The sequence below is a fragment of the Rhinolophus sinicus genome, linkage group LG02 (genome assembly GCF_036562045.2).
Source record: "Rhinolophus sinicus isolate RSC01 linkage group LG02, ASM3656204v1, whole genome shotgun sequence".
Taxonomy (NCBI): domain Eukaryota; kingdom Metazoa; phylum Chordata; class Mammalia; order Chiroptera; family Rhinolophidae; genus Rhinolophus; species Rhinolophus sinicus.
In genome coordinates this window covers 135,327,545-135,340,118 of record NC_133752.1, presented here as the reverse complement: position 1 = coordinate 135,340,118, position 12,574 = coordinate 135,327,545, and the positions used below count along the sequence as shown (strand labels likewise).

The 12,574-nt window shown below is 42.7% G+C and overlaps 1 protein-coding gene across 3 annotated transcripts in view; it reads right to left on the bottom strand.

Annotated features, from left to right (window-relative positions):
• Positions 1–1,185: 1,185 nt before the first annotated feature.
• The window catches only part of BEST3 (bestrophin 3), a 51,403-nt gene continuing 40,014 nt past the window's right edge, over positions 1,186–12,574 (bottom strand). For all 3 annotated transcript variants that reach the window (XM_019748953.2, XM_074325426.1, XM_019748956.2), the window contains one exon: positions 1,186–3,410. In XM_019748953.2, coding sequence (XP_019604512.2) covers positions 2,468–3,410 — 943 coding nt within the window. In that variant the 3' untranslated portion in view covers positions 1,186–2,467. The remainder of the gene's footprint in view (positions 3,411–12,574) is intronic.

Sequence of the window (12,574 nt, the reverse complement as noted above, 5' to 3'; positions counted from 1 at the left end):
GGTATAATATTGTCTAACTATTTATGTGAGCTACACTCTCATGCTAGCAATAGCATTTCTTCATCTGATCCGGACAGTCGCTGGTTTGAATTTATAGTTGAATTCAACCACATGGGCTCAGTGAAATCATTACTCAGTTTTCAGTGCAAGGAGGAAATAGGAGGCCACCACAGATTTTGACAAAATATTGGATTAAATAATTAAATCTCTGGACAAAGGTGAATAAGGGATGGGTAGAAGCAGAGAGAAATGAACACTCTCTTAGTCCTCCACAAAATGTATGATTCTATTTGTGTATAATTGATCACCTTGAATTTAGGAACAGAAATTGATTATATTTCAAAAGCAGCTATAAGTAGCAACTTATTTGAATTTGAGGAATAGATAAAGCCAAAGAGAAGACAGTAGAGGAACTTAAGTTGAAACATCCACAAGAAGAGCTTTAATAGGCTGGGAGAAGGTTCAAGTTCCTGCCTTTTAGAAGTGTCTTGTGTGTAATGCTTTGGGAACATCGGTGCCTTCCCAGGTGCTACCACTCTGAAGCAGTATAGGGAACCATCAGTGCTTAACATTTCTTCCAATATTATTTCCTTTTAGTCCTTGGAGAAAAGCCAGTTAAAGTAAAAGGTCATCACTGTCACGCAGGGGGGGTGGCCTGGCTGGAGGCTGCCAGGCCTTGTAAACATATGCTAATTATAACATTGCTTATCAGGAGGAGTGGGGGAAGGAAGAGAGGGTCCTTCTAACTTCCTCCTTTCAGAAAAATGAAGGAGACCCTGGCTGGGGCCCAAAGGCGGAGCAACGCCCTCCTGTGTGTTCACAAAAGATGCTTGTGGACCTCAGCAGGGCAGACCCAGAGAGGCCTCCAAGGCGGGCTCCCCTGGGCATCCTCTGGAATTCTGGGCAAACTGCCGTCTAGTTCAGGGCCTTGCAGACAGCACAACACAACGAGGGAGCACACCGGTTAGGCGTCTGGCTCCTGAGTCAGATAAACCTGGGTGTGAATCTGAGCACTGCCACTTCCTGGCTGCATGGTTTTATTAATAGTCAAATCACATTACTTCTCCAAAGCCTCTGTTTTTTCATCTTGAAAATGGACATAATAGTATATCAGCTCCTAAGATCCCTGTGAGGCCATCTGGGATCTTTACATGCTGCTACCTCGAACACTGAGCACTCAATGAATGGTAGCTATGAGGGTTACTTTATTTCTTACGCCATATGTGGTCAAGTTTCATCATGTGACAGAAATAATGAGAGCAGTACTCACAAGACTTGGCCTTCCAGACAAAATTGGGAGCCCCAACAAACAGCCACCTCAAGAGCTCCTTGGAGGGAGTCCGTCAACATCCCATCCCCACCACGCCATCCTGGACCCCCTTCACCTCTCAGCTCCAATATCCTGCTTTGTCCCAAACAACCTGGCAGACACAGTAACTGGTCCCACGTTGCGACCTGATGTCGATTTTTGCTGTAAGCGTTCGAGTTAAACACATTCAAGCCTTGCTATTCTTGGGTTACATAGCATTTGATTATGCAAATTTCATGCCCTCTTGGCTTCAGTTTTCTCCTGTGTCCAAGACCTAAGAGTGAGTGCAGAAAGAGCCGGGCACGGCTGCCGAGGGCATGGTGGGATGGCGTCCGCTCCCACGCCCGTCCACTGTGAGGCCGGAAGTGAGTCAAGCTGGGTTTGTTGACTGCTTCAGTTCTTCTGCAGGAGGCTTTGCCAAGGCCTCAGATTTTGAAAACGCTGGTAGGAAGTAATTACAGAGTTGGCAAGAGAAAATAGTATAACATGAAAGGTGGGACAGCTTAGAGTCACGAGAGCAGGAGCACGACTAGAAGGAAGAGAAGAACAAAAGCACAGGCGAATAAAGGGGGAGAAGAGAAAAATGAAGTCCTGAAAGTCAAAAAAGGCAAGTGGAGAGAGATGGAACTTTCTGATGCTGAGGAAACTGAAGAGTTGGGAAGTGAAAATAGTAGTTTAGAAAGTGGGAGTGAAATGGTTCCAAAGCCTCAAACAAAGAATCATAATTAGGAAGCAGCTTTTGAGGCATTATATGAACCATTTCCCTGTCTTTATAATTGAAGAAAAGAAAGAAAGAAAAAAAAGAAACAAATAGAGACTCCTTTGTCTCCCTATTGGTAAAACTGGGGGATTGAATTGTGATCTACAAGGCCTTTTCCAGAGAGCTAACAATCTATGATTTATAAGTCATATATATATATATATATATATGATTCCTTATTTGGTTTAGATACATCACTGTGGTCTGTGTAATGTCCATGAAAGTCACTTTGTGATGGATCGTGAATGTGTTCGATTTTCTTAGTTCTCAAAAAGTCAGGATCATAATGCCCTTCAGAGTTTTAAATAGCTTATACAGTATGATTGTTTAAAAAATTGACCAGCCCCCTGGGTATGTTCTGGAACTAATGCTGAACTTTGGGAAAGTAAGAATTTAGACTAGAAGCAGGTCCTAGAACTCTCCGGCATTCCTTTGGGCGATTCCTCTGTTTGCTCATTGTTAAAGTCTATGATATCTGTTTCCTTGGTGTCCAGGTTTTCCATTAGATACAGCACATCGGGAGAGAGTTGAGAGCCAGCCACAAAGTTGATTCCACTGGTCTCTGAGGATGTTTCCGTGTCAAGTAAAAGATCCGGCTCAGGGTTCACGGGCTCCGGACATAGGCCTGCCAGGGAGGTGTGGCTGGACTCCAGGAACCCTGGGAGGCTCCACCATTTCGGGAACATGTCATTCTCATCAGGGTCTACCTCAGGGGCAAACCTGAAGATGTTTCTCTCGGCTTTGGCTGAAACAGTCTGGGGACTGGGGCTCCGAGGGGGTGTCCCCTTCTCTGAGGGGGACAGGACCAGCCCCGCAGGGTCCTCCTGCCGCCCAGGGCTGCTTGGCTGAACCCCGGTGAACTCAGAGCTCTGGATGGAGGCAGTGGAGTCGTGGTGGTGGTCATCGGAAGTGGGCCCTGGTGCTGTGATGAGAACCTCAGGGACCTGAGGCATTTTGGTGGGGGAGGCCCTCATACTGGATGATGGGCTCAGGCTCTGTAACGTGCTTGTCCGGCTGGTCTCCCGGATTGTGGACAGTTCTCCCAGGCTGGCGTGCAGCTTGGCGCTCCCCTCTGGGGAGCAGAATTGCTTCCGGGAGGCTGAGGCCCGGTGGGGGCCTCTGAAGGGCACGTCCAGGAAATCCTTGGCTGGGCTGAGGTCGCTCTGAGGGAAGAACATGGAGCTGTCACTGGCCTGCCTCCCATAGCTTCTGCTCCTGGGGCTGGAGGGGTGTTCATGAGCACTCAGGAACCTCTTGACTCTTCTAATCATGGAATGGCGATAGCCGTGCTTCTCAAAATCCAAGAGCCACTCCTCGCCAGGCAAATCGGAGCCAGCCAGCCTGAAACACACAATGACAAAATGTAGACAGAGCAGCTCCTGGGGCCTAACTTTGTGGGGGCAGAGTCTCACACTTAAGAACGAGTTTGGTATTTTTGCCTCACAGATTTTGAAATGGGGTGAGGGGGAGGGCAACTTTGACTTGAAATAATTTGCAGAAGTTCGCAAAGTTTTTGGTCACAAGATCCTTTAAACTCTTAAAAATTATTGAGCACCCCAAAGAGATTTATTTACATGGTTATAACTATTGCTATTTACTGTATTAGAAATGATAACCAAAGAATATAAACAACATAAGAATGTACAAGCACACATTCCATTAACTGTTAAAAGTGATGACACCACATAGCATGCAGCCTCTGGAAAATTCCACTGTGTACTCACGAAAGAATGAGAGGGAAAAAGACCAGTAACATTTTAGTATTACAAAAATAGTTTTGCTATAGCTAACACTGCTGTATGATATATAGGGAAGTTGTTAAGAAAGTAAATCCTAAAAGTTCTTCTTATGAAGAGAAAAAAATTTTTTTCTTTATTCTTTTCTTTTTATTGTATCTATATGAGAAGATGGATGTCAGCTAAACCTGTCGTGTGATCATTTCATAATATAAATTAAACCATCATGCTATATGTCTTAAACTTATACAGTGATGCATATCAATTATTTCTCAATAAACTGGAAAAAAATAGTTTTGACCTTAAGAACTTGGGTCTTGGGGTCTTAGGTCTTGGGGATCTGCAGGAATCCCCACACTATATTTTGAGAATCAATGATCTACAGACTTGGACATTAAAAAAAAAAGGTATATGTTCTTTCTTATTGTAGATGAACAGGTCATGCTCTCCCCAGGACCAATAAAACCCCCAAACCAAAGGATCATAGCTAAATTCAAGACATTGCAAATAAGAGCTAACATTTACTGACCTCCCATGCATTACTTCATTTATCGCAGCAATAATATGTGTTGGTATTTTAAAATTAAATTTATTGGGGCGACACTACTCAGTAACATATAAGTTCCAAGTGTTTAAACTATAATATATTGCATTGTGTGCTCACCACCCAATCTAGTCTCCTTTTGTCACCATAAATTTGACCCCCGTTTACTTTCTTTATCCTCCCCCCACCCCCTTCCCCTTTGCAACCACTCTTCTGTTGTCTGTTTATGAGTTTGTTTTATTTGTTGCTTTCTGTTTTATATCCCACGTATGAGTGAAGTCATATGGTTCTTATCCTTTTCTGTCTGACTGATTTTGCTTAGCATGATACTCTCAAGATCTATTCATGTTGTCGCAAATGGTAATATTTCAGACTGAGTAGTATTTCATTATATATACCGTGTTTCCCTGCAAGTAAGACCTAGCTGGACAATCAGCTCTAATGCGTCTTTTGGAACAAAAATTAATATAAGACCCAGTCTAATTTTACTATAATATAAGACCGGGTCATATGTGTGTATATGTGTGTATATATATATATATATATATATATATATATATATATATATATATATGTATATGTATATATATATATATATAATATATGTAATATAAGATCGGGTCTTATATTAATTTTTGCTCCAAAAGACGCATTAGAGCTGATTGTCTGGCAAGGTCTTATTTTCAGGGAAATAGTATATGAGGTCAGACAACTAAGTTCGCGAACTCATCCTAGATAAACTGCTACACACCTCATTGCTAAATATCGCTACGGTCACCTTAAAAGTACTCCCCTTGGGAAGCTATGCACCCACACCAGTGCCTAGTCCACTCTTCAAAGCAATTTTGGAACTCTTTTTCTGGAATGGCCATCAGAGCTGTTGTCATATTATCCTTGATGTCCTGAATGTCATCAAAATGTCTTCCTTTCAATATTTCCTTTATCTTCAGGTAAAGAAAGAAGTCATTGGGGGCCAGATCAGGTGGGTAGGGAGGGTGTTCCAATACAGTTATTTGTTTACTGGCTAAAAACTCCCTCACAGACAGTGTCGTGTGAGCTGCTGCATTGTCGTGATGCAAGAGCCATGAATTGCTGACAAAAAGTTCAGGTCGTCTAACTTTTTCACGCAGCCTTGTCAGCACTTCCAAATAGTAAACTTGGTTAACTGTTTGTCCAGTTGGTACAAATTCATAATGAATAATCCCTCTGATATCAAAAAAGGTTAGCAACAGAATTGCAACAAGTTTGCGAACTTAGTTGTCTGAACATGGATATGTACCACATCTTCTTTATCCAATCATCCACTGAAGGACCCTAGGTTGTTTCCATGTCTTGGCTACTGTGTTTAATGCTGCAGTGAACAAAGGAGTAACACATAGCCTTACAAATAAATGTTTTCAAATTTTTCAGGTAGATACCCAGAAAATAGATTGCTGGGTCATATGGTAGCTCTATTCTTAATTATTTTTGAGGAAGCTCCATTTTGTTATCCAATGTGGCTGTACCAGTTTACATTCCCACCAACAGTGCACGAGGGTTCCTTTTTTTTCACATCCTCTCCAACAGTTGTTATTTCTTGGCTTATTGCTAATAGCCATTCTAACAAGTGTGATATCTTATTCTGGTTTTGATTTGCTATTGTTATTATTCACTTTTTACAGATAAGGAATCTGAGGCCGAGAGAGATTTGTTAATGGTATGTAGCTAATGAGAGCCCAACCCAGAAGGCTGCCTCCAAAGCCTTTGGTTTTAATTAATCACCGATACAAAGCCTGAAGAGGACGTGTGACCCTTGTGGGAAGAGTACATCCACTCGTGTGCTGTGGACTCACACAGTGGTTGGGCTCCCCTTGTGATTGTGTTTGATGGGTTTGCTATTGCTAAGAATTTCCTGTTGCATTTTTAACATTCAGGACACAAAACAAATAATCCTACCATTTTTAATCTTCTCCTTCAAGGCTGAAATGAAGTGGATAGTTGAGATAACGACAAGGGCTATTGGGTGGTGAAGGCCTACTCCTGCCTCTGCTGGTTCTGGGAGCAACAGTACTCGGGCCGCCCCAGTCCAGCGTTCGTACTAACACCCATGGTGACGAGATGCTTGAACTATGCCAGGTGCATTTTATGGGACATAAGGAAAAAGTAAGGGCATCATAATATTGGTGTAACCTGAAAGGGAAAAGTGAGCAAAGAAAACGTTGTCCCTCGTGGTTATGAATAAAAGATGGCTGATTGAGATGATTAACTGCCTAAATGTCCTGGGATGGCATCCGATTACAACCTCGTGCTGTTATTCTAAAGCCCCAGCAGTGCCCTTGGCTACCAGATAGCCTTCTGGCCCACCCTCCGCGGTGCTCGGCTCAGCTTCTGTTACACAGACTTGAGAAATGCAGACTCATGCTTCAGTGGCCTTGGTGACCCTGCTTGTTGTATTTCATTAGGTCAGATCCCCAGTCACACTTCAGGAACCCATGCAGTGAGGGAGAACACCAGGCCCGCAACCAGCGCAGCTGTTCAGTAAGACTGCCTCCCTGGACGTGCTCTGGGAACCCGAGGGGGAGCTGGCCTTCTCTCTACAGGACAGGCCTCTGTCCTCCACTCGGGATCTTGACTTTTTGTTTGGGATTTGTTTTCCTTAGCTCCTCCTGAACAACCTTGTGAGAATCACCAACTCTTCTTGGAAAAAAAAAGTTTGTATTATTATTATTACTTTGAACCTTCAGGAATCCTAAGGAAAACAACTTTCTCACTATGCACCATTGTGGTGGGGCAAGAAGATTAAGACCCTGGGTCACAAACTGGAGAAAAACAGACCAGTTGGCAAAGAGCAAACTGCAGAGAGGCCAGTGCTCTTGCTAATGTTCTGATTCACCAGCTGACAGTGAGCAGGGCTGCCAGTGAAACCCCACTGTACCTTCCTGCTTCATGGGACTGTGGTGTGGACGCATGAGATTTAGCCACTTACCCAACTAAACTTTGTTCATGCACCATGAACAAAGCTGTTGCATTAAGGACTGTATGACATAATTTGAAAGGAGGGATAAGGTGTGGATTTAATAGCTACATTGGGGTCACAGTGAGTTTTTGAGCTGGACTTTTGATACTGAGTAGGAATCAGACAGGCAGAGAAGGGACAGAGTATTCCAGGTGAAAGAAGTGACGTGAGCAAATAAGGTAGCAGGAAAGTTTAGGGTGTTTGCAAGGAATAGGAAATACTTGAGTGTGTACGAAACACATAGGATAGCTAGACAGGTAGCCTTGGACTGTGTTCTGAAGAGTCTTGTGTGCCAGGTAGAGGGGTTTGGACCCCTATTCCAGAGGCCGTGAGCAGCTCTGGGTCATCTCTGAGAATGGACAGCCTAGTGAGAGTTGTGTCATTTGGTACTGGTGTCCAAGCTGGAAAAGCTACATGGGAAGCAACACTGATGAGTCTTGTCAAACAAATGTTTTGGGTGAAAAACATGACTTGGGAATGTTGCACACCATTCGTCAGAAAATGGGTCTCTGGAAGAACACTTGGTGGTCTGAGGTGTGGGGGGGCAGTTTTAGGAATCTCATGCTGAAATGATGATGGAAGCCCTCCAGTCTTGATGCTACCAGAGCAGTGTGAAACCCCCGCGTGATAAACCTAATGCACTTGCTTTTAAATGAAACTGTCTGTGGAGGATTCACTGCCAACACACAATGCCCATTTCCCTTCTCTGAGTCATAGTTCTCAATATGACAGCAGAAACTGTGGTGTAAGCACAAAATAGTTTAAAGCTCACAGCATATAGAATAGAATACAGTAAATCCTCACTTAATGTCATTGATAGATCCTGCGACTTGAAGCAGAATGACAGATAAGGAAGCCAATTTGACCATAGGCTAATTTATAGAAACAAGAGGGAAGTTCCTATCGCATCTCATCAATGTTATAATGAAATGATGTTGAACTGGAATGATGTTATTCAAGGACCTGCTGTGCTTGTAAAGATGATTTAGTTCCCAGCTGGGAGGCTTGGATGTACCTTTCGGGTTCTTTTGGACTTTCTACTCCTCATTTGATATTTAAAGTGTAGGGTTAGTACCATTCTGAGGCCCAAATATAATACCACTTAAAATGCCCCTCAACAATTATAGCAGAAACATGATATGCTAGAATATCAGCACCCTCATTATATTGCTATATATTAGAGAAGGTCAGCTGAAAAAGCTGGGTCTTATATTCTGGAATTCACTTGAACTGAGATACGCAGGTAATTAGAGATAGGAGGACATTCATGGAAAGTGCCATGCAGCCATTAGTGTCCAGAAGATGGAATCTGAGAATTGCCTCTGTGGTAAGAAAAATGATTTATTTGGGGGCTTGCAGATCCAGGATTGCTGCTGTCCAGACTCAATCTAACTAGTGTGACCTTAGGAGACCCCCCCCTTAACCTCTCTGTGACTTAGCATCATACTCGGTAAACTGGTGACAAGTTTACCTTACTCTACCTGCCTTACCAGGTTATTTGGGAGTTCAAAAGGAGTAATATATATGTGGAAAAGCTCTGAAGAGTAGAAGCTATAAAAAGGACTCTTTCATCGCCTGGCAAACTTTCAGAGGTGGTTTCCGAGTCATCACTGACTTCTTGCACGTGGTTAGAGGAAATGAGAATGTCTACTTCAAGGTCACTCCCTTTTCTCCTTCCGGAGTCTCCTTTAAAAATGTTACTATACCTGTCACTTAACAACTAACACATTAGAAGGGATGCCTATTACAGCCATTTACTGGTAAGACTAGGCACTGGGTGAATGGAGAGGAAATATAAGGATGGAAGGAAGCTGGATTATTCTGGGGAAGGAAGATGGCACCGATCAGGTGGCAGGACCACCCTGACCTTGCTTCTCGATGCGATGTTTTGTGCCATTTGCAGACATTGTCAAAACCGGCAGTACACCTTTATTGCGCAATATAAATCATCGATACAGAAATATGGAAAAAAATGAGCATGACAAAGGTTATGCCATGTATTGGGGTATTCTTGAAAGGGAGGAGAAGGATGGATGGGGGAGAGAGAATAGGTTATGTTAGGCCAGTCAGGCTAGTTGGTTATAGTTGAATCTAGAAGGAGGGAGAGCATACACTATTTCTACAGATCTGATTATTGTCTGGATTGATGTCTGTGTTCTTATTTTAATCTCAGGTGTTAAAAGAACAGCCACCCCAAATTGCAAAATATGTATTGAGCACCTATAAAACCATCAGCCCGTCTTCTCTGCCAATGACAAATCTCTGAGGGCACAAGTGGCAGTCATTTAATTAAGGGCTCTTGGAAAGATGCTTGGAGTGGTGAGCAGGGCAGAAGAACACTTTGCCTCCGGATGCAGTAACAGAGAGGCAGGAGATAGGCTGCTGAAGGTGGCAGCGCATGTTCAGACTTCCTGGGGTGTATCTGATATAGAAAGACCAAAACAGCCCCAATGACTTCAAAGATCGAATGCTTTTTTTTTTCCAAAGCAAGCTTTTTGCAAAGCAACCCCCTTCTCTAGTGTGATCAGGTAAATACAGAGCTTCAAAAGATTGAAGGATAAAACTGCATGGTGCTCGCCTTTCTTTCTCCATACCATTTTGAAAGTGGTGTTTTGACAATTTAAATTCAAATACTAAGAGGTCACTTCAACAGAATTGAAAAGAGGCATTGAGGGAAACGATATTTAATATGAGTTCTACTTCTCACGTCAGATTTATTGTTTGCAAATTGCTAGTGTCCTCACTCAGGCAACTGCCTTGGAAGGAGCCGATAATGTGCGGGAAAATCTATCAGGGCAGAGGCCCGCCGGGTGGAGGAGCACTTATTCACAGGCAAGGCAAAATGTACTCTTCAAACCCATTAAAGGCAAATACTGTTATTTTTAACCTTCTGCACTGCAGAATCACTGTGAGAGCTGTAGTCGACGATCTATATGGTGGGCAAGGCAGCCCTCACACTGAGCTGGGAGGTGTGGGGCCAAGCGTTGTAAAGAAAACCCGGTGGACCGAGGCTGCACCCAGCCAGCCCTCCTCTCTGCTCCCTTGCTGGGGGACAGCTTCCAGCCCGTGGAGCCTCATGAGTGGTGTGCTTAGCTCAGAACGTTGCACACAGAGCTGGCGACCCCCTGCTGCCTCTCTGTTGCCTCTGCTAGTTTGGACCAAGCCTTATGGCAAATTTGGTTAAAGAATGGGCGTGTCTACCGGTAACCTCGTGATACCGCTCTGGTTTTGCTCACCTGTCCTCCGCTGGCTGATGTGAAAAGAAATTGTGGCCCAAAGTAGGGGTTCACTTAAAGTCCCTCACCTTCCAGTACCATTGTGTTCTGTAAGAGTTTTGTTAGAAAAGGAAATTAAGCCATCTATACCTCATCCCTCTTATACCATTTAGAAGGTAAGAGAACCAATGGGGAACCCATGCTGGCATAGGAAAAAATTCCTGAGTAAATTCTAAAATTATAAATTTAATGCACATTCATCTCCTTGGGAGGTTCTGAGTCTCCTTCCTTTCTAGTACATTAAGTGAAAATCAATGTTCCAAGAATACATTTTTGTTGAAGTTAGTGATTCAGAATTCAAGATATTTTTGTTTATTTATGACACAAGCATGCAATAGTGTATTAACAGACTATGTATTTTCTTGTAAAGCTAAAATATTTAAGTATAGTTGGCTAAGAAAGGATTACTGAACAACATCTTTCCTTGCTAAAATACATGTTTTGGTATATTTGAACTAATATCACTAAGAATACTTCTGACCTACTATAAAACCCTAAATGCTCTGTGCACATTAAATATGTGTATGTATAATTGCAAAGAGTAATTATATTATTGCTATATATTCTCAGAGCTTTTTGAATGAAGATAGATAAGTAAAAGTCATTATTTCTGGGTAAGTGGTTGTAGTCTCACAGTAACAAATAAATCTTAAATTCCTCAACTCTTAACTAGAAGGAACTCTTACAAAAAGTTTGAATATATCTCCTCTTTACTAAACAGGTCCTTAATTGATTTCATAGACCCATTCCTTAAGATTGCTATAAAGGTGAGGATGTCTTTGAATCATGGGAAAAAGCCCAATAAAATAGTACATTTTAAATGGGATTGCAGTCAGCAGTTCATATTTTTCAACTGGCCTTTTTTTTTTCATTCCAAGTGGTCATTCTGAAGTTGATTTTTAATATGCCCTGTACAAAGATTGGGAGGTGGAAATTCAGCACTCGTTTAGTGTTAGAAATGATAAAATATTGGTGATTTTTTGTTTTGTTTTTTTAAATTTTTATTGGGGAATATTGGGGAACAGCGTGTTTTTCCAGGACCCATCAGCTCCAAGTCAAGTGGTCATTTTCGATCTAGTTGTGGAGGGCGCAGCTCACTGGCCCATGTGGGAATTGAACCGGCGACCAGGCTATTATGAGCACTGCACTCTAAGCACTGAGCCAACTGGCTACCCTAAAATATTGTTTTAAAACAAACTTTTTGGTCTCAGATTGGACAGAGAAAGACAGGCCTTGTTAAAACTTCCTTTGGATTAAGACATGATAATGATTGGATGTGGTGAGAACACTGGTTCTTGCTTCAGTAGCTGCACAGGCAGCTTCTCCCCCACGCCCCTTACTACATGCATCCTGAACTCCCTCCCGCTGGCTCAGGCGCTGAGGCCTGACTCCTCACTACCAGCCCCAGCCCCTACCATCCTCAATGGTAGGACCTTGCCTGTTGAACTGCCTTGTTCCTGTGTCTTTCCTGTCCTCTGGTGGGCTTCTTTCGCTCAGTCTGTCTTTTATTTCATCTTATAAAGGATTTCAGGTGGCTTGTAAAAATACATGCAATGCAGTAATATATAAAATTAAGTTAATGTAGGAGAGCTAGAATGATGAACAATAACAAAATGGGGCCAGCAGACACGGTACCTAGAAATACATGCCCCCACATCCCACAGATTTACTGAAAGTGGGCTGCAAAATTTGGATTTCGGCTTTCAGCAGCCAAAATGAAAAGGAGACTCATCAATGATAAAATTCAGTCTGTAAGGTAAATAGTGTAAGAGTTGCTCAGAAAAGGCAAAACTTTCTTTTTTCCCACTGATGTCTGAGACAGAATTTTCCCTGTGGGTCCTCTGATGAACAGGGATGCTAACTCACACAGTGGACAGTCCTGCAGTAAATACCATAAGGAGTCTTCATGGATCTGTCCAAATAAGGTAGGGAGCATGAAGTGAAATTCAGCGGAG